The sequence below is a fragment of the Cololabis saira genome, chromosome 9, assembly GCF_033807715.1.
Source record: "Cololabis saira isolate AMF1-May2022 chromosome 9, fColSai1.1, whole genome shotgun sequence".
Classification (NCBI taxonomy): domain Eukaryota; kingdom Metazoa; phylum Chordata; class Actinopteri; order Beloniformes; family Belonidae; genus Cololabis; species Cololabis saira.
Genome location: NC_084595.1, coordinates 37,716,786 through 37,738,698, shown reverse-complemented (window position 1 = coordinate 37,738,698; position 21,913 = coordinate 37,716,786). Strand labels below are relative to the sequence as shown.

At 42.2% G+C, this 21,913-nt stretch overlaps 2 protein-coding genes across 2 annotated transcripts; both read right to left on the bottom strand.

The window, feature by feature from the left end:
• Nucleotides 1-910: 910 nt before the first annotated feature.
• On the bottom strand, nt 911-15,543 carry hic2 (hypermethylated in cancer 2). The gene is made up of 2 exons (XM_061730068.1): nt 15,417-15,543; nt 911-3,592 (listed from the first exon to the last, which is right to left on the bottom strand). The coding sequence occupies exon 2, from the start codon at nt 3,521-3,523 to the stop codon at nt 1,781-1,783; it is 1,743 nt and encodes a 580-aa protein (XP_061586052.1). The 5' UTR covers nt 3,524-3,592; nt 15,417-15,543; the 3' UTR covers nt 911-1,780.
• Nucleotides 15,544-19,353: 3,810 nt separating this feature from the next.
• Nucleotides 19,354-20,217, bottom strand: LOC133451285 (melanocortin receptor 4-like). Its single transcript, XM_061730255.1, has one exon. The coding sequence runs from the start codon at nt 20,215-20,217 to the stop codon at nt 19,354-19,356; it is 864 nt and encodes a 287-aa protein (XP_061586239.1).
• Between the last annotated feature and the right edge of the window lie 1,696 nt (nt 20,218-21,913).

The window sequence follows — 21,913 nt, the reverse complement described above, 5'->3', positions numbered from 1 at the left end:
CACATAAATCGTCAACAAGTCCCATTTTTAAAGTCAGGGAATATAAAGTGATAAGGACTCTGGATACAAACGAAAAGGAGCAAGAAAAACATGTTTGGAGAACACGTTTCTTTGTTGAAAAAAACTTTACCAGTTTTGTTAGTAGGTAAAGTTCATACACCCGCCCACCAATCAGCACAAGCTTTCCTTGCGAACCACAAGAACCTCCGCCAGTCTCAGAGTCATTGGCCAAAACTCCCTCGAAAAAAGTGGATTTCTTTGTCTGCACTTAGAATATAATTCATAATTTGTTTTATACAGCAAAAAGAAATCAAAAGAGAAATAATTTAGTATGCTATATATCTTAAGTACATCTTTTTTAAACTTTGGTTATGAACTTGTCTAGCAATGCTTGTTAGTTAGCTTTGTTCTCCTCAACATTCATAAGATCTTTGGAACACTATTTATCTAAACTAACCAACTAACCACTATTTGCTCCAGGCAGAATGCTACAGTACACTTTGAAGTGGGGCCACAGTGACCAGGGCACCCCAAAAGCTATAATCGGACAAGTACAAATGGCTAAAAACAATATCAACGTGTAAAATCTATGAGCATTAAAAACCTGTGTTGAGAGATGGGCAGGTTAAAGCATTAGGTGAAAAGTTACCATAAATCTACACTTTATACAATTAATTACATAGGAACTTTCAACTAATCAACAGAGTTTGTAAGAGTAATCAGAGGTAGTGAGGTCACAAGCCTATTTCAATAGACTTTTCTTTTTTCTGAGGGGAGGAAAGCTATACATACAGAAAAATAAACGTACCCACTGAACATAATGTTCAGTCTAAAACATCCTCTCCTTAGCCCCATTAACCGCCCCCATCCCACCCCACCCAAACCCCTCCCCTCCACAAGAAAAATCCCAAGATCTTCCAGTTTAAACATTCACTGAAACATGACAAGTTCTTTAAGTAAAACAAGTACCACGAGGGGTTCATCTTTCCAGCCAGGATTCACTCCCAGGAGCACTAGCAGGCAAAAACTTTAAAAACAACAAACATGTCCTCTACATCAATGCAAACAGGCATAGAAGACTTTGTCATGTCTTAAAAACAAATACGTCCTCCCAACATTTTTTTTCTCATTCAGGGCTTTCAGTTAAAGCACGGAGATGGTCCCAAACCCAGTTACCCCTCCTCTTTCATACAGATATTGATCGCCAACTTAATGATGGATATAAAGCTGTCAGGGTTAAAATAAATGTTTCTTTTTTTTCTGAATTATTGCCAGTATTTGCATGGGTTTTTGGTCAAAATAGCTCTGGAGTATAGATGACACTCTTGAGTCAATCTGTTTGAGAAACAATCTGAAAAACCTCAAAGAGAGAAGAGAAGGCGACCGCCGAGGGATAGGAGGTGAGGGGGCTTGACATTACATCGGTACCCACATTCACATTTGACGAACCAGAAGTTATGCCACCCCGCTGTGGCTCTGTGACTTTGGAGAGAGACAGTGGTAAAATGTCCCTCTGGAACTCCTGAGAGGTGAGCAGACGTCATTGGATATAAACGATGACTCGATCCTTGCATCAGCAAGATCTCACCGTCACCAAGAGAGCACTGTGGCTAACAGCTACATCATTCACACAGCCAGGGCATCGTAAACTGGAATTAATATGTAGAACTACGTGTCTGCATGTGAATGTATGTGTGCATTTCTTTGCTTTTAAAATGGAAAAAGGTAGAGAAATGTTTCTTTTTTTCCTGTTCTTAGAGTTCTTTGGCTTGATGCATTTCTAAGAGGGTGAGGTGTGCATTCTCAGGTGACTGATGAGGTTGCGCTGCTGAGTAAACTTCCCACCGCATAGCTGGCATTCATACGGCTTCTCCCCAGAGTGGACACGCATGTGCTCCGTCAGGCGGTACTGGCGTGTGAAGCGCATGCCACACTCTTCACATGCAAAAGGCTTCAAGCCGAGGTGGCTCCGCATGTGGCGTGTCATGGTTCCTCGCTGGGTAAACATTTTGCCACAGATGTTGCAGGGAAAGGGCCTGGTCAGCCAGTGGCTTTTTTCATGTTGTCTCAGCGTTGCAGGGTCTTTGTAGCTCTTACTGCAGACTGTACACTTGAACGGACGTGTTTCAGACCCAAAGGTGGAGGGACCTACAGGTGCAGAAAGGTCCTCGGCCTCCTCTTCATCTTCTTCTTTCACAATGGTTCCTCCCTCCTCTTTGATGTAGAGCTCGTCCTCAGTGTGCGTCTCCACGTGAGCGTTGAGCTGCTCAGAACTGGGGAAGCCCTTACCACAGGGAATGCACACATAGAGGTTGTCCCCAAACGCTGGCTCAAACCCTTCCTGCCGGTACACGTAATTGGCGCTGTGGTTTCCCCCTCCCCCTCCTGCACTTTCTCCATCACTTTGCCCACTTTCTTCACTGTGGTCCTGACCATTTTCTCCTCCTTCTTCCTCGTCTTTACACTGGAAGGACTGGTCGGATGTAAAGCTGCTACCACTACCTCCGCCAATCCCAGAGGAGCGGCCGTCTTTAGGACCCACAATCACCCCGTTGACCAGGGGCCTGTCATGATCCTCTGACTTCAACCCCGATACTTCCTTCTTAGGCCATTCACTCTTACGAGCTCCCTGGCGGGTTTTCTTCTGGGGAGGAGGGCCATCAGACTGGCTTTGGGATTCTTCTATGGTCTTAGAGGAGGAGTTGAGTTCAATGGTCTCCGTGTCTGCACCTGGTAGGGTGGCCGAGGAGTCATCCAGCGAGGCACTGTTGGTTGTGGATACTGAGGCAGATTGAGGGGATTCTTGGGAATTGCTGTTTGGGCTGAGGGCATCAGTGGCTGTGCCTGCAGAGTGAGGGCTCTTCTTGGAAAGGTCTAGTCCAAGATCCGGCTCCCCAGCACTCGCTCCGCTGCTGAGATTTCCGTTACTGCCGCCGTTTCCTCCATTCCCATTCTTCCCAGAACTGCCGACAAACATCTCGTCATCTGAGAGTTTTTCCCGAAGGCCTTCATCTGGCTGTTGTTGGTCGGCATCGGAAGGGGTTGGAGGATAGTGGTTGTTGGGACCAGCAGGGGTAGAGGAGGAAAGGCGCTGGTTATTGAGGCGTAAGCGGCTATGGGGACCCGGAGTGGAGGGCTTGCCTGGCAGAGGTTTCCCACCACTGCGCTTGAGCTTCTTTCTGCACAGAGCAGCGAGGTCATGTAGCTGGAGGTAGCTGGCTGCGGTCAAGAGGGCACTGAAATTCTGCTCATTGGTCTGGTCTGATGAGGACAAAAGCTTCCCAGTGTAGATGAAGTCCAGAACTTGTCTGAAAACAGAGGGATTGACCATCTCTGTGTCAAGATTGATGAGGTTATCGTGGAGGACCAGAGATTTGAAGTAAATGCTGCTGGCCGCCAGGATGTTCTTATGGGCACGAAAGAGCGCATTCTCCACCACAATGATGACATCACAGAGGAAGCCCTTGGCTCTCTGCTGGTTAAGTTGCAGCAGCAGTTGTTTGGCATGATTTGGCAGTTCCATTTCCTCCTTCCTTCCTTCTTTCCTTCTCTCTTCCTTCTCTCTCTCTTCCTACACGAGCAGCACCTCAAGCTGAAAGAGGAACATAGAGAGGATGGTTAGTTTAAAGAACAGAAAAAAGAAGCAATTCAATACTGTTCATGTTAGTACAATGCAGCCATATGGTTTGTGTTAGTCCAGTTAAAGCAATTAAGAGTACTAACAGAGAACTCAATAGTTTGAAATCAAAAATATGTCCTTCCTTCTTGATCAAAGCAGCATACTTGGTTTTGGTGGCAAAAAGAGTCTTCTTTGTTCAAAGCTGTATATTTTCGTGCAAGACTGATCTGCCAAACAGATACACCGTTTGTTAAGTCCTACACAGAAATTAAGTTGCATCTGTTATGATCTCCACCGTGAGGACATCAGGTCTAGCTCTGTGAGGGAAACTCGTAAAGTGTTGCTGCTGCGTGCCATAGAATCACATGGCAGTTTAGAAACTGGAACCTTGCCCTCACTGTCATCTTCCCGACAAATTGTAACCCCACAGGGGTCAAGTTCTGGTTGTACACATTGCAACCATTCTGGCACAAAAGCCACAAGAGATGAGAGGAAGAAAGGATTGAGTAACTTCTTTTCTTCGACGCATCCTCTCAGCTTCTCTTCCGTATTTCACCAGAGAGACTCTGGTTACGGTGGGGTACCATCTTTGGAAACACGGCTCACTCTTGTCTCCATTAGGTCATGGTAATGTCAGCCCTGCCCCATTGTCTGAGGATGGGGGTCGGTGGCACAGCAGGGCCGTGGGGAGGGATTAGCTGACACCTGAGCAGGTAAAACTACACAAGAGCATGGGCAGAGGAGGGGGGGGAGGGTGTGGCTCAAAGACAGGGACAGAACAACTCGATCAACCAGAAAGGTGCTTGTTTATGGAATTAGGACAAGTGAATCCTACTCAATCATGACCCCCTGGATCACTAATTTCTCTTTTTTAGTCACACACAGCCTCGCACACACGGAAAATTAATGCAAATAGATACAACGTCTGTGGTTGTAATAGTACCAAAGACAGACTAAACCACACTGTTTAGTCAGTCTTTGGCACATGTTTAACAGGTTCTAAGGGTCAGTGCAGAGTATGACATATCATAGGAGAGTACACAGTTATGCAGAAAACAGTTTTTCTCTGGCCCTAAATATGTGTAGAAATGTGCTGTTAACCCTGTTCTGACCCAGTGATTTACTCAAAAATTGTGTTTCCAAATAATCGGCCAGGAAAAGAGGTGAATTATTTGTTTTATACCAATACCCCTAGTGCGAAAGGGTCGTAACAACGTAAATGTATATCTGACAAAAGCTTAAAAGGCAGATGCCCCGTCTAAAGCAGGTTGGAATGCATGTCACCTAAGAACTGCAAAGACGTAAACAACTTTGTTTAGCATTTGAGTCATTATGAGAGGAAACAAAATATTCATGTAGGCTATATGTCTGACCAACTTTTAATTGCAACAATTTGCGATTCAAAAGGAGAATTCGCAAAGACACTGGCCTGTCAGCAGATAAACTCCCGAAAGAGCGGGGCTCTGCCTTTCGCCAAGTTTTATGTAAACAAACCTAAAGAAAAGAAGGCCTATCAACATGAAAGAGACACTATCCATCTGGCAGTAAGAAATTTAAAGTAAAATAAAGACAAAAAAGAAAGCATCAAGAACGTGGTAGGCTAAGTAATGCAGCTAATGCATAAGCTAATTTAGCTCAGAGCAGCTCAGTCTGTACAGCTAATTTTGAGTGTCCCAGTGAAGAAACCTGCAATCAACTTTTTGCTCAGCTAGTCCAGTTAAACTTAACGGTCAAGCTAAGGAAGGTAAGTTATAGAATTTATTGGCAAGGAATTTTGAAAATGTGCTACTAAGGTGCTTGAACGGAAATAATTGTGCATTATAGTGGTGATTATATTTTATTTGGAAACAATACAAGTTTGCACTATTTAAAAAAAAAAAAAAAAAAAGCAGCATAGTTACAGATTATTTACTATATAAAAAGGTTGATTAAAAGTTGGAGGGGGCCCCTTTGAATTTTTGCCTAGGGTCCCAAGAGACAGTAGAATCGCTTCTAAGCATAATGGACACGTTTTTGTCGGAGCTCGTTTGATGGGCAGTTGTTCATGTTTTTAAAACATATTTTGTACAGATAGGCATTTCTTGAAAAAATGTATTGATAACAATGTTGAATATTGTTACACAGTAAAAGAAAAACAAAGAAAACAACCTGTTACACTGAACATTATTACACTGACAACAAAGATTACGTGTGTGCCTGGTTGCAGGGTGTGTATGCGGGGCGGGGACATTTTCTTATAAACCAAAAGGGGGGCAAGCAGAAATAGTTTGGGAACCACTGGGTTAACTAGTCCATAAAGTTTGAATAGTTTATTTTAGTATATGTCAGTGTTGCTTTAGACTGCAGTAACCTTTTCATTAGGTGTTAATAGTGCTCCTTTTTATTTTTTCCTAAATAAACTTAATTTAGGGTTGGTACTTTACAAGCATAATAAATAATCTCTGACACATAACTGGTTTTTAGTCCAGAAGAGTAAATTGATTGTCCAGAAATAAATAAAGCAGCTTTGACGGTACCAACCACTTATGTTAATATCAGCCTTAGAGATTCAGGTTCTTGTTTAAGAATAAATGTAAGACAAACATCACAGTTAGTATTTGTGGAGGAAAAAAAGTAATAAAATCAAAATAAAAGGTCTTAACTTACAATACCACCTTTTACATTGGCGAATACGCCGCGTTTAAGGCACAGATCTATCATGTCGTGTGCTACTACTCAGCCTCGGAGCCTTGGACGTCATAAACTGGCGTATGTCCGGTACTACAAAGGATGGTCCACTATTTGAACAAGTGGACACAAAAATGACAAACCAGGGCTATGCAAGAAGCAAAACCCGGCCCAAAAAAGAAAACACTCATCTCGATGTTCATCCTTCCAGGTATGACAATTACACCTGTCTGACGGCGATAAATCTTGCTGATGTAGGGATAATACATAATTGTACCCTCCCACGCAGGTTACATTATGTTTCGCATTTAATGCCTCAGGACTCGCCTTCAGGCCCAAGGTGACAGATAACATGCTTTGTGTATACACTGACAATGCGCGTTAATCCATCCAGCGATATTAGCGGAACCCACTTTAGAAACTCCTAAAGGTACATAAAGCTGAAGAGAAACTATTCACACCTACTGAACAGGTATTCTAATTTCATATTCAACATCTGCTGTTGAATTTCCTGATTTCCGGATGCACAACCACTGTGTTGACATACATCCACATAATGAATTGTCTGGTTTATAGTATCAGTGCCCACACAAGAGTTTAAAAGCTACAAGTCTTTGGAAACATGTGAACAATTGTACTGTTGATGGGTGAAAGACTTACGAAACCAAAAGCTTAGTCATGGGCCACTCGCTAAGATATGGTTGCACTCATCCTCTTTATCAATGCTTTTTGTTGTTCTAATATTACTGTTGGAAAAAATGTTTATTCTCACAGCCTGCTGAGTCATAGTCTGGTTAGTGTGTTGGGACATCTAAATGCAACACAGGACGTACAAGTCACAGACAAACACAACTAATCTACTCTTGTCTAAAACAATAACATCGTTGGCTTGCTGTTCAGCACTCTTTAAGAAGTGCATGGTTAGTTTACAAGCTCGCTTTGAAGTTGATGTGATTTCTGCAGCTAGTGACAGATAAACTTTGTGGCTCTATGGCAGCATTTCCTTTCTGCTTTTCCTGTGTCGGACATGCGAAAAATCAAATCCTGTTGCCCATTTAGTTTCAACAACTGTGGCGTGATCTACTCTGGCAGTTCTTCACACAGAAGCATCATCATTGGGCAAAGTCATCTGAGCTCAACAACAACTTCACAACCAAAATAAGGACGAACTCCGAGTCCAACTGGAACCCTCAAAGATGGCGGCAGCTGATATGCATGATATCACATTCTCAGTATCTATTATTTGACTTTAAGGGATTTCTGACAGGGTTGTTTAACAGTTCTCCAAAAGCTAAAAGCATAGATACAATAGCACATGAGTGCACAGGAGGAGCCTGAGAGTTAGGACAAGGGTGAGCTCAAAGTGACGCCCAGAATATTTATGCAAGCATAAATTAATCCCAGTGCAAAAAAAAATAAAAAGATGTGAAATACAGTAGGAGACATTTGCATATTAGCAGGAACCTTGTAAGTGGGAAAGCAGTGCTGTTTTGACTCGTCTCCCAGTCACTGCCTGTTGTATCACAACAGCATTCCCATCAGGGGTTCAAAGGCAAACAGGGAAAACGCCCCTGTAGTTATGTAGCTCAGAGCAGAGCTCTCCAGGTACCAGGTCCTGCACGGGAATCTCTAGATCTGTTTGGTCTGAATGCCCCTCCACAAAGGAATCGGCATACCTGAAATGTCAGGCCCAATAATACCCTTTTGCCTTTTAAAAAGATTAAAAACACACTGTGGTCACCCGATAGTTATGGTCCACGACCACCACACCTCCTGGAGAAAGTAACAAACATAAGATAATGAACTACTGCTAAAGAGAGTGGAACCATAGGAAGGGAGTTTATCACGGATGTGTCCATTACAGGTAATTCTAAACATGACACCAGGCCAGGCAGGCTGAAATTGTAAACTGGAAATGGCCGAGTCTGTCACAGTCTGACTAGCTGATACAATCAGCTGAAGCGATCATTACTCCCAGGTCCACGCCTGGGCTTGCCTCCTCTGCTTTGACACTTCTCATGGTTTTCCTCCCCTCCCCCATCTCTCCTGAACATTTCTCGTATTTACCACCCTCACCAGTGTCTCCGTTGCCGAGCATGGACACGCATCCACGAAGCAGTTCAGTGTCCACTGTGTTAATCATAATGAGCTCCTGTGGAATATATAACCCAGATCTGTTAATCACCCAACATGCTAAAAGGGGTCTATGGCACTCGACCCTGAAGGCTGTAATGGAGAAGAGGGAGTCCTCTGATACTGTGCCAGCCAGGAAGCCATATATCATTCAAGTCTCTCTTAACTTGCACACCTCTGCCTGCTTTATGGGGGGGATTCAAGAGGCTTTTCCAACAGACTGACATAAAAAGGGGGCTGGGCTCACAGTGGAGAACAGAGCTCAAGAGAAGGGGGAAAAGAGAGAGGGAGAGAGAGAAAAAAAAGGAGGCCTCCCCCACCCCCTCCTCTTCTCATCCCTCGTTCTCCCTCTCCTCCCCCCATCACCCACACAGCTACAGCTCTGCCTGGCCCCTTCAGTGCTGCGCCTTTGCCGGCTGGATTCCAGGGAGCTCCTAATGGATTACGGCTGATCTATATGCAGCCAGGGTGGGACACATGTAGTCCCAGCTCCCCCTCTAACGATGCTGCCCAGGAAACAAGCGTATTACAGCAGGGAGACAGGTAGCTCCATCTGTGCGAGTGCGAGCCGTTACACGCACTCGGTAAAAGCGATGCGAATACGATCCGAGCAGATGCTCTTGTTCTCCTGCAAAGTTTGGAGCATTAGAAAGGTGATCTTGCAAGATAGGCAAGAAAGATTTCTCCAGTATGCAGGGTGAAAAGATCATATGTATGATATTACTTTCCTGGCAATCAGCATTACCTAGAAAAATGGAAACTGTATTTTTAATCTCTGCGATGGCTGGCATGGCAGCTGAGAGGTGGCATGATTACTGTTCAGGGGAAGAAACAAGAGTTGCCCACACCAAGTATGGCACCACATACCATCCGCAGCGAGCCTTGGGCTTGGGCTGTAACGGACCTGGGTAGGTGTTGCCCCTCGAGCACAGGATCAGCTTACCTTGCCTGCAGTGGCAACCTCATTTTTTAAGCCTGATTCTTGACTTGTCTCAGAAGTCTGCTGACAGGGAGATGATGGCGTGGATGTTTACTTCAACACTGACAGACATGATCAGGATAACATACCCCTGTGTTGACATACTACGAAAAAGCTAGCGAGAGTCAAAGTGCCCCCAAGCAGAGGATTCATGTCAGTTTCTTCAGATCTAAACTGGTTGCACCAGAGATGTGGATGATCAGGTTTGAGCTCACTTACTGGTGTCTGCTGTCACATCCCTCTTCCAGGGAGTTTATAGTTTAAACATGAAGAAAATAAACATTACAGATGCAGCGTTCATGCAGCAAAGGTGACGGGGAGCAGGGGACTCTGGGACTAATCTCGTGAACAGAGGGTAGAGCACCAAGAGAGGGGCCAGAGGTGAGGCAAAGTCCTGTGGCGCAATAACAAAACACACCCTTCCACTGTGAAAGGTCATCTGCTGGCAGCCGATAGAGAACGAAATTGTGTTGAATTTTAAAAAACACCCAACCTAAGCGGCACGTCTTTTAAAAACCGATAACAACCTTGTAGAACTGAAACTGGACACTCACAAGCTTCGCTAAAGGATTAGCGGTGGACACACACGGACCAAATGAGAGGCAACCGCGTACAGCAGCAAAAGGCCTTGGTGTCTTTCAGTGCACTTAAAACAAATGCACACCGACACGCACACACAGAAAGAGGAGTCTGCTGGTGGGCAGAGAGCGTGGGGGAGGGGTGCGGGGGTGGGTGGGTGCAAAGCCAGTTTGAAATACAAACACCAGGCAACCACCTCCGAGCCATTTCAACATGGCTGACCTTGCTGCACGGGCACGGCGGATCCACGCAGGACTCACAGGTGCTGCAATTATCTGACGATCACCTGTCTCATGGGAAAAAACGCCATCTTAAAATACAGAGGAAAAAAAAAACTCAAGCAAACAGATGGCCTTCTCAGCTAATTACACTTTCCAGATCTTTACAGGTATGCAGTCAGTAAAGCATCTGGGGAAACTGCAGAAACCGCTCCTTAAAAATGCATCAATACTCACTGATACTGGTTACCAGTGAATGAATGAATGAATGAATGAATAAATGAATGAATGAAAACAGGTCAGAGATGCATCAGGAACTATAGAATACTTGTAGAGTCGCCTTATTTATTGTAGAAACCCATAGTTACATAAGTAAATAATGTTTTCAATTCTCTATACTTGACATACTTCAAATACAGCTGCGGAGAAATGTCACCAGTACAGTGTTTGGGTTGGGCAAGTTGTGCTGCGAGGGAAATAAATAGGTTCTCAATATCTGTATGTTAAAAAAAAGAAAATTGTCTCCCGCTACAGAGACGATAAACCTGTCTTGGGATGCGGGTTTGATTACACAGATACAGTCATTACCAGAGTCTCTTTCAACACCACGTTATTGTTCCTGCAATTTTGCCTGAATTGTGTCATAGATCTCATTCAGAAGATCATCTAAATACATAGTGTAGAAAGCCATAAACCGTCAGAGGTCCAGGAGCGTGACCCGGGCTTTTCTCAAACCTTAAACCTGTTTAAGCAAAACCGGATTCCCTTTTCCACGAGGTTTAAAAAATACGGTTCCTGCAGAGTAACCTACTTTGTTAAAAATGCTCCCTTTGCACCTACAAAAGGTGTGTCTTTAGTAAAAAGAAGTGATTGAAAAATAAAGAGTTTAATCTGAAACCTTACTGAGTATATGACTTATCTATTCTAGCTCCAGTAACACATCCAGATCAGACATCCCACTGTGCAGATTTGTTCCTCATCCTACAGAGCTTTAAATGATAAGTGAAATCACTCGTTGTGGTCTTTGCTTGAAATAAAAACCTGGCTATACTCGTGTCTCAGTGGTAGATGGATGAATGTGCTGGACCTGCTGTAATTTTGGACACCAATTAACATCTGTAAGCTTTTTCAGAAAAGCAAGAAGTGAGACATCCTACTGTTAAAAAAAAAGACAATTTTGCAGAGCTTCTGGAACTGAGATGTCGAACAGCCGCATGATCACACTGCTGCATGGCTGATTGGGAAGAACATGGATTACAGTATCAGTGCTGCAGTGTGGTGAGAACTCGTCCAATTAAAATTCATTTCAATCTGGCAGTTCAGCCACACTGCAGACTTAAGAAGAAGAAGAAAAAAAAAGTCGTATTCAGGTTGCAGAGAAATGAAAAGAGCCCTGTTCATTTCATCATGGGAGGAGGGGCAGACGTTGCTAAGCACCCTACATGGACCAATGCTGTGCTGCAGGAGGAGATGCTAACATAATACTCAACCTGTTCATATGTGTGTGGAACTAACCATTTCCATTCTCAGTGTATTTTCTTTTATAATAAATAAAACAAACATCTGATAAGCAGCAATGTTTGCATCACAGCATCAAAGCTAGATTTGCACTTTGGAAAACCTTGCGAAAAGTAATAAATTAACAAGCCCATGTACATGTCACCCTATGTGACGACATGAATTATAAACATTACCAGATGTCTAAGGCACAACCGACTCTATAGTGAGGAACAGACGTGCAAAAGTTCATGTTTAGCATTTTCTTCCAGCTTTATGAAGATGGGGCTTTTATGTGAACTGGATAAGATTCAAAAACACAATCTTCTAGACATTTTCTAGGAATATTTAGGCATAGAAATAGTATTGTTAAAAAAAGCAGATCTCCTAAACAGAATAAAACTTGTGATGAATTCAACAGTAAAGCTGAATATAAACAGATGCTTGAGCTCCATTAAGGGAAACTGAAAACTTTTGAGTCCACACCCAGGTCTTGTTATGGTACAGAAAACCCTGCTGTTTGCTCCGGCCTCTGTTTTATAAACAGAACTGATTGTAAACAAAACTGACTTTGTTAAAGCACAAAGTTAAGTTGATAATACTAAAGGACAGGGCATGATGCGAGTACCTGCAGTTTCTCTCATTATATAGTCAGCAGGTACGTGAATAAAGCCAAAAATCTAATTTACAAGCATTTTTTATAAACACGCAGGCCACAGAAGTGTTGTGTCAGTATACACTCAAAGATGAACATCTATTTCCCCCTTTGGCGATTATGACTTAATGTGAGAAGTTTCCTATCCAAAAATTGGATCTAATTTACAGTGGTACGTATGTTTTATCTTTCCCTCTCTTGTTTGACAGAACTTTTCAGAATCTTTAATTTAATGATGAGTAGGTAAATCACATCTACGTTTTTTTCTTCCTTCGGCACTCAAAAGTTTGTTGCAATAAAATGTGTGCTTGTGTCGACCATCCCTGCTTTGATCTGTCCATGTGGCAAATCTGTAAATTTGTGACAAAAATGTTCCCAGGAAAACTTTAGGCGAGTCCCTAAACGAACGCTGGACGCTCCACCGAGGCTAGCGGGAGCACGGCTCAGCACTTGGCACACACGCATACTGTATCCCACTGTGTGCCCTCAAAAGAAGTAAAGTAATCAACCACTTCACTAACAACTGAAGATATGATTAGGCTGATGAAGGGATCTCTGTCCTGACAGAATAAAGTTGATGAGATAACCCCTCCCCCACTCCACCCCTTTACTTTTAAAAGAGCCGCAAACCCACATGACCTGGTGTCTAATGGTCTGGCAAAGGACAGCAGGTCAGGTGAGAAGACAGCTTGTGTGATTCAAGACCCCCCCGCCCCCCCATCCTCCTCTTCTTCTTCTTCTTCCTCCAGCCTTCAAACGCTGCATAGCCTTCTGGCTATCTCCACCACATTCCACATTCTTAAAGAACAACAACAACCCTGCCCCAAGGTGCTTTATCCACTGAACAAACCAAACTGCCCTCGAAACAGGCAGCACTGAGCAGATCAATCTGTACGGCCTCACGCAATCTATAAGTCCTCGTCCAACATGTCAGCAGAACATATAGACTAAGTAGCCCTGCTTACTGCATAGTGCTGCCCACACAGACCCACAGTAAGCCCTGATGATACCGTACACAGGATGCTGAGTGTGTGCTGCTGGGAATGGGAAGGGACAAGAAGGGTGAGGCAACCAACTGATCATGAGGGTCATGAGGCACACAATGGCCTCAAATTACCCTCCAGGCCAGAATTCGCAGCACATATAAGCAATCAATGAAACTGATCACAGTTTATGGTTGAGTAGTTGACTTGTGTAGTTTAATGGGCCAATTTAACCAACTTTTATCATTTTGGGCAACAACCACAATGGACGGGGGAAAGCTTAGGCAAGTAAATAATTTTATAAATGAGCACAGGGTTCGGACACATGCTGGTTGTCTTACACATATAACATTGTGTAGATAACAGGTTTTCAGCTAATTCTGTACCGCATCATGAGTTTATGATGGATGCATTTCAGGAAGTAACGATATCACATGCACTAAAGACAACTGCTTGTTACAGATGCAGCACTGATATCATCAAATGCTTAAGGCAGCACAGCCAGGAGACCTATTCCTGTCCAAATTAGATTAAACTGGTTTGTGGATGCTACTCACGCAGGCTTGAAAGTTATGTATTTTTCAACCCGCCATGTCGAACAACACACTTCAGTCTTAGATGAACAATGCAAAGCTTCACTTTGAGTTCACTTTAGGCTGGGGTGTGACCAGCCAAAATAACATCTTGTAATCTTCATATTATAGCCTAGAGTGCTCTGTGCCTCTGAACAGGATAAGAGGTTGTGAAAACAGATGAATCGATCATACTATTGCTAAATACATGACTACCAGAGGAGTTTAAAAACAGTGAGAACCAAAATATTGTTTCAGAGCAGAACTACACTAGAAAAGCTTTTACAGAGCTGAAATTTGGTGATACGCAAGCAGCTACTAAAGAGGTAGACACATTTCTAACATTGCAGTGCCTTATTATCACCATGGCCCTTAGTACCTTAACACTGGTCACCTTGGGAGCAGAGCTGCCTTCACACCTGAGCACATGCATGGTTTCAATGTGCTTGACCTGAGCTAATAATTTATTATTCAAATGTACTCTGTGATGAGAGTTTTGATCATTTACACATAAAAATCTAAGTCATGTGATGGTTTCCTTGCAGCACTACTGTTTTGGACCACCCTATAACGTTAAAACCACAAGATGGTCTAGTACAGCACTGATCCACCTATAAGCAATAACAAGCAATATGGAGTCCACTGCATCAGTAAAACCCCCTCATACCAGCCATTTTCATCCAGAAATGATATGCGCCTGCATTGTATTGGGTACACTGGCACGTAAATCCTATTAGAGCATTTTTAATTGGCCCTACCTGAGACCAAAGTGGCTTAACCTACATATAAACAATGCAGGTTGCGCTCTGGGTATCGGCTGCAACTGTTAACATCTCTGTGATTATCAAGTGATTGCGCAAAAATACTACGCGTAAAATCCGCTCCCAATTACCATAAAGTTAATTTCATTTCCATTAAAAAAAGAAGAGAGGGGATGTTGATAGGCTTGCATGGCAAGAAATCAATTTTAACTAACCTATGCGACTAATCAAGTAACATTTTAGACGAACCAAATCTTTGAGCAAAAGGGATTACAAAAACGAAAAACGGTTATGGAAACGTCAGAATTTAATCAAAGGCATTTTCTTTCTTTTCTTTTCTGTCGCCTGATGTGCTTTGCCAGCTTGGTAATTATCTGGCACACACTCGTCCAGTGGGGCATCTCTTTAAAAAAAAAAAAAAAAAAGGCGACCACGCCAAAATAAACGCCTCAGTATCTGCAAACATTTCCCTCCTGCAGTTTACAGCGGGGTCCGCGGAGAATGATGCGGGTTTGTCGGCTTGCCAGGCAAGCTGGTGGAGCCAGAGCAGGCACCACCAGAACCCCTTTTTGTTGGCACGCCGTGGAAACACACGCACACGGAGACACATACACACACAGACCACGGGAACACCGAAAATCCCCCCGATCCCTGCAGGAGCCGCTGGAAACCGATCCGACCGAAACAGACGCAAAAGCAGCGTCTCCGTGCATTTACCATCACGCGCGGAGGGAAATAGCGCATTTCAAATACCTTATTACATCGGTAGGATCGTTCTTAGGCGTTCTTCACCATCCCCTTGCTCATCTCACAGCCTTCGGGACGCCATGTTGCAAGCTTATGACGTTAGGCTTCCTCACCCCTGACCCACATTTGAATAGGAACCAGCCCAGAGCGCAGCAGAAAAAAAACATCCCACCGTGGGAGGGTTTGGCCACTTTCTCAACCCAGGACCCCTGGCAACTTTACCTGCAAGATGGCAGTGTGAGAGAAAGACAGGGGGAGGGGATTTGTTGATTTGAAACTGTGCTTTTAGGCCTTTTTTTCTGCCAGCAGCGCCCCTCAGCCACGGAGAGCGCAGCTTGCGGCACAATGCAGCCCTGCACTTCACAATTATTGAAATAATTGAAATGTTAAAAATAAAAAAATAGGCTTGAAATGTCTTCCTCTTTCACATAAATTAACATTTTTTAAACAAAATTATATTAAGGGTTATAAGTTGTGGAAGGCTGCAATGAACTGGTGACCACCCACTTTTTTTTTGTTATATTTATTTAATTTATAGAATATGTATACGTTGAAAGCTCACTTTACATGTGTTTATCACAATAATCTATCTCCATGTTTATAGTGCTAAGTGTGCTTCTGCAAACTCAACGGTCCATGGTAACATGTTGCAATTTAATGTACTGCAGCTCCCTTATAAAACAGTACAGCACTCTTAAATACGCCTATGAATTGGTTTTCAACAGAAATGTGGCAATATGAAATCTTCAGACTTTTAGATGGATTTAATGACAATTCACTCGCTTTCTGTGCATTTGTCTCGCTTTGAACTCATATAGGCAATCTGTGATTTGTATGCACAGGTCTGAGAGAATATTGGGTTTGACATATCTTCTGGTTGTCAGGGTGATAGGCGGATCGGCTTCAACGAAATATGAGAAAATGAAAATGAAGGAGAAATTGGGTTCAGAAAGTGGGCACCAGATGTGCGGAAGTGTGGCAATACGTCTGGCTCCTCCTCGCTCTCTCTGTCCCTCCGGAAGAGCAGACCTCACTGCTGGGCTTCACCCTTACGCATTTATCTAACGGCCATAATACACATGTACGTCTTAAAATCACAACAAAGCTGCAACTGATTGTTCTTCTTATTGATCATCGGCTACAGGGCGCAACAGACAGACATCCAGATACAACCACATGGCATGCATGAGAGTGTAATGTGCTGCATGTCTCATGCTCCCTGGGCATCGTGACGCCGGCCAGCATATAGGTGCTCTCCTGACGCTGTGCGGTTGCTGCGGAAACTGCATCCTCCGCATGGAGCAACATCTGAACATCTAGACGCTCATATCAGATGTGACAACATGCTGCGCTCATATGGAGGATTTTTTGTGCCAAAATTAAATAAATAAATACATCATTAATTAATTAAATTGGGAATGAAATATATCATTAATTAATTAAATGTGTCATTAATTAATTAAAATTAGAATGAAATATGTCATTAATTAATTAAAATACAATTCATTTTAAGTAAAAATATATATTTATTGTTTCAGCATTTAATTAATTAATGACACATTTAATTAATGATTTCGTGTTGCGTGTGAATCATGAAATGTAAAACTGCATTTAATGAATTAATGACACATTTAATTAATGATTTCGTGTTGCTGAATCATGAAATGTAAATGTAAAACTGTCAGTTTCACTCGTCAAACACAGTGGGCGGATTCCAAACACCTGATTGGTTCCCCTGCACATCAAGTCAAGGCAAATCGAATCCACATAATGGATTGTTGCAGGGCTTCGGGACACATTCCGATAAACTAGGGCCGCGTTCAGACTGCAGGCATTCATAGGCCTATCTGATTCCTTCTCATATCCGATTTTCAGGGCTGACTGTCCACACTGTTTTTAGCAAGTGTCCATATCGGATCTGGTTCTGTTCAGACTGGGCCACATCATTGACTGATCTGACGGGTTGCCGTAGCAACGACGTCGGAGCGGAGGCGTCACCCAGCGCGTGTATTGTGTGAAGTCATGTATTTCTTTTATATATAAAAAAAAATCCCAAAATATTTGTACCGTTTCTGATTGGGTCGGCACTGCGCATGTTTAGACATAAAAATGAACGCATACCGCAAAAGTTGTCTCGGCGGAGGGACCCGACGTCCCAGCAAAATGAGAGACAGAGAAAAGTGTTCAGAACAAAACCACCAGCAAACTAACAAACCAACCAACAAAGCTCAGAGTTAACAAAACGAACCAGAAATATTACAACTATAATAATATATAATAACTATAATATATATATATATATATATATATATATATATATATATATATATATATATATATATATATATATATATATATATATATATATATATATATATAATAACTATAATACAACTCTATTAAAATAGAAAATAGAAAACATGTTATTATTGCAGGTTTAACATAGGTTTATTAGGGAGAACCCCTATGACAGAATCATCACTGTCTAATGTTCTATCTAATGACAGAATTATCACTGTTTCAGCAGGTCTCTTAGGTTTATAATTCAGATTAATTTTCGTTTACATATAACATTGTTTGTAGTCATTTTAGTGCAATTTAAAGCTTATTTCTACAAATAAAATCAGCACTGTAGGCAGCGATCTTGGACCAGCGGCCACTCTGATTGGTCCAGCACGCTCACGTGACAATGTCGAAGCACTTTGTGTCAACTCCGCCTCTGGAAATAGTTCCACTTTTAAAACGTCGTTTGTGAAGCCAGTTTCCCGAGATCGGACTTCGATGACTAGATAAATGCTTGGCATCAATAGCTGTATATGTTGAAGTGAATAGCATGAGATAAAAAGTCGTGCGCACGAGATAACAATAATAATTTCCATGTCACCTCCAGGGCTCCGTACAGACCAAAGCAGTGGATTCCACTAGATTTGCGTTAGCTCCGCCCACTGAGTTTGACGAGTGAAACTGACAGTTTTACATTTACATTTCATGATTCAGCAACACGAAATCATTAATTAAATGTGTCATTAATTAATTAAATGCAGTTTTACATTTAATGATTCATACGCAACACGAAATCATTAATTAAATGTGTCATTAATTAATTAAATGCTGAAACAATAAATATATATTTTTACTTAAAATGAATTGTATTTTAATTAATTAATGACATATTTCATTCTAATTTTAATTAATTAATGACACATTTAATTAATTAATGATATATTTCATTCCCAATTTAATTAATTAATGATGTATTTATTTATTTAATTTTGGCACAAAAAATCCTCCATACGCTCAAACAGTAATGTGTAAAACATGGATGACGAGTGTGAATCAGAGCCTCCTACAGGGTTAAGTGATCATCAACACAAATTTATTCAAACATTTTTTTTTTATTTTAAACAAGATTGCAGGAAATAATAAAGCAGATGATTAAGCGCAAAATAGCAAAATTGTCGGGATGATTCAATTTCTGTAAATTACGAGTTCAAACTCTAATTTATTAAATGATATGCCCATAAAAGCGACCTCTATTCCCATCATCTTCCAGAAAAAGCAAACAAGGAAATGCATGTGTCTAAAAACCCCGTGACTTGTGTCCATCCATGAGCAAACGGTCAAGTCAGGCCATGAACGAGTGTTTAAATGGGGCAAGCTGGTGACCAAACCTGAAGAAAAGAAGGTGAAGACAAAAAAAAAACATTTTTTACAGTAGAAAAATTAACGCAGAGAACAGTGTTCCATAAAGAGCAGAGAAAAACTAAGATGCATGACAAAACATTAAAGTGGCACAGTAGTCCAGTTGAATTAATTATGCAGTGTTTGGAAACACTGTCATAAATATATGTGTTTTATATGAAGCATTTATATTCAGTTTAACAAATGCCACAAACTACATGTTTGAGCTCAACAGGAAAACTCTTTACACAACACCAACCCCTCACCTCCTTTTCCAACACCTCCACACCCGAGAGAAGAGCGTCGCCCTGAGCGCACTGCTCCCTCTCAGGTACAGGATCGGGGTCAGGGCGGCGTTGACTCGGGGCAAAATGCGAAGAGGATCCGTGCCTTCATTCTTAAATATATAGCATGGGGTGCCAGTTAAATTACAGACGGTCATATGACAGAACAAAGGGAGCCAGGCCCCCAGGAAAAACACGGCCACCACCAGTATGAGCCGCACCGATGACCTCTTGCTGTCCCTCTCCTCGGAGGGAGGCTCTCTCCCCATGTGGAAAGTGGCGATGATGAACAGTCTCACATTCAGGCCTATCATTATGCCCACTGTCACTATGTTCCCTGCAAGTGTGCCGATGCTCAACATCTGTCGGGCCACCCCGACGTAAACCAATTTATTAAGAGCCACCATGAAGAAAGCGTAGAGCCAGTAGCAGACGATGACCACCAGGGTCCTGTTTCGGGTCATGCGCTGGCCGTATTTGAAGGGGGACGCGACCGCGTGGTACCGGTCTGCCTGCGCAGCCAGGATGGCCATGAAAGACAGGCCCAGAAATGTGGGCACGATGTGAAAGGTTCCAGTGGGAGACCGAAAACTGTCCCTCACATCCAGGACGCCTACATAGTAGTAAGAAACGCCGGTGCAGATGTCACTGAGGCAGGTACTCAGCATGTACATGAAGCGGTTCTCGCCGCGCAGCGCGCTGCTCAGCAGGATGGAGACGGACACGGACACGTTCAGGAAAATAATAGCTGCGGCCAGAAAAACGCTGAAAAGAAACATCAACACATTGCCAAAGCTGTTGAGTGGCAGAACAGGGGAGAAAACAAGGCTAACGTTTGTCATCGGTGCGGAGAAAGATGTGTTTGTGCTCAGGTCTTCATGGCACAGAAGAGACCTGCAGCAATACAGCTGTACGTTTTACAGCAGAGGAGGGTCATTGTGATCCCACTTATGTAGGAAACACAGGCTGTGGGAAGGCGGCGACCTGGGTGACTCTAATTCCCACTGATAACAAAGTTTACAAGCTCATGAAAAGAAAAAAGCCAAGCAGGAAAGATGCACACTAAGGTTACCAACTTTATGAATGCAGTAACAGGGATACATGTTATCGATCTTTTTCTCTAAAGTTACTTAGATGTGATCATTACTGTTTTGATTTTCAGTGCAGACTTCAGATATAACCAAATGAACAATATATTCATCCTATTTTCCTCATAGAAACATTTGTCTTCATCTCATTCTGAGCACTCAAAGGCCTCCAAACTTACAATAACAAAACAACATTGAATGGTTCAAAATGTTACACACAGAGACAACAGATAGGAAAAAAAGACAGAGTTCATTAAAAAAAACATAAATAAAGAAAATTGGGATAAAAAAGTACTTCAACAAAATGTCCAAAATTATTTAAGAAGAACTAAAGATTCATAACATAGATTTCAGGCACAATTTGTGCCACAAATTGAATCTCTTACTTAAGACAAGGATCACTACTATTTAACTTTCATAATCTGCCTCTCTTGATTAAATTAAAGTTGGTTTAACTTCAAAAACAACTTTTTCCCAGCTTCTCTTTCATTCTGAGGGAGACAGTAGTTGTTGTAGAGCATCTGAAATGGTATCAGAGAACATATCTACCGCAAAGACTACTTAACAATCAACAAATAACCCTGGTTTAACTATGTATAATGCTATCAGATGTTGAAATTGTTAATATACTTCTAAAATGGGGTGAAGATTGGTGCTAAATGCAGAATAAACACCCTAGAGGACATGAAAAGAGCCTCAGACTGAGTGGTGATACCAGCCTGAACTACACTAAAGCAAGAAAGGGCTCCAAGAACAATGTAGATTATACTGAAAAAAGAGACAAAAAGACAAAAGTTAACTTTGCAATAGTCAGGAGTGAAACCATAATTTCTTGCTGTGAATATGCATCTTTAAAAAATAACAATAATAATAAAAATAGATTTCATGTTGTAAAACAACAGGGATGTTTTGGTCTCGTTATTGCTGGGGTTGGACTGTTTTAGTGTAGGTGGACATTGTATTGTGGTGAGTCAGAGTGCACAGGGCCTACAGTTAAACACATTTCTAGGAGGCATGTGGTCATAATAGTCCAAAAACTACACAGGATTATATTGGAAAAAGCCAAAAGCATGTCATGGGTTATTTTTCATAGATGCTATGGAAGGTCACAACTTGGACAATGTGGAGGTAATTAAGAATTGCTTAGCTAAAAATGAAAGGGCAGGCGTGTTTTGTGATTGAAGGTGCGAATGAGAATCAGAATTTGGATTAACAGCTGCTCACAGATGCAGTGTGTTGTTGGACGGAAGAGCTCATATTAAACAGCTGTAATTAAAAAACAAAAACACAACACAGCTGTAGTTCAGCCATGATTTGGAACGACTTGTATGAATTATATGTTGCCATGAGCTATAAAGCTCTCACGTGGGTTTTTTCTGCAGGTTCTATGGAGTGGTACCTGTGGTTGACCACCTGGATTTAAGGTGAGGCTCAACCGGTTAATTTATAG

Bases quoted from the DNA above. Each gene is read 5' to 3' on its own strand.
- hic2 (XM_061730068.1), bottom strand. From the start codon at position 3,523: ATGGAACTGCCAAATCATGCCAAACAACTGCTGCTGCAACTTAACCAG.
- LOC133451285 (XM_061730255.1), bottom strand. From the start codon at position 20,217: ATGACAAACGTTAGCCTTGTTTTCTCCCCTGTTCTGCCACTCAACAGC.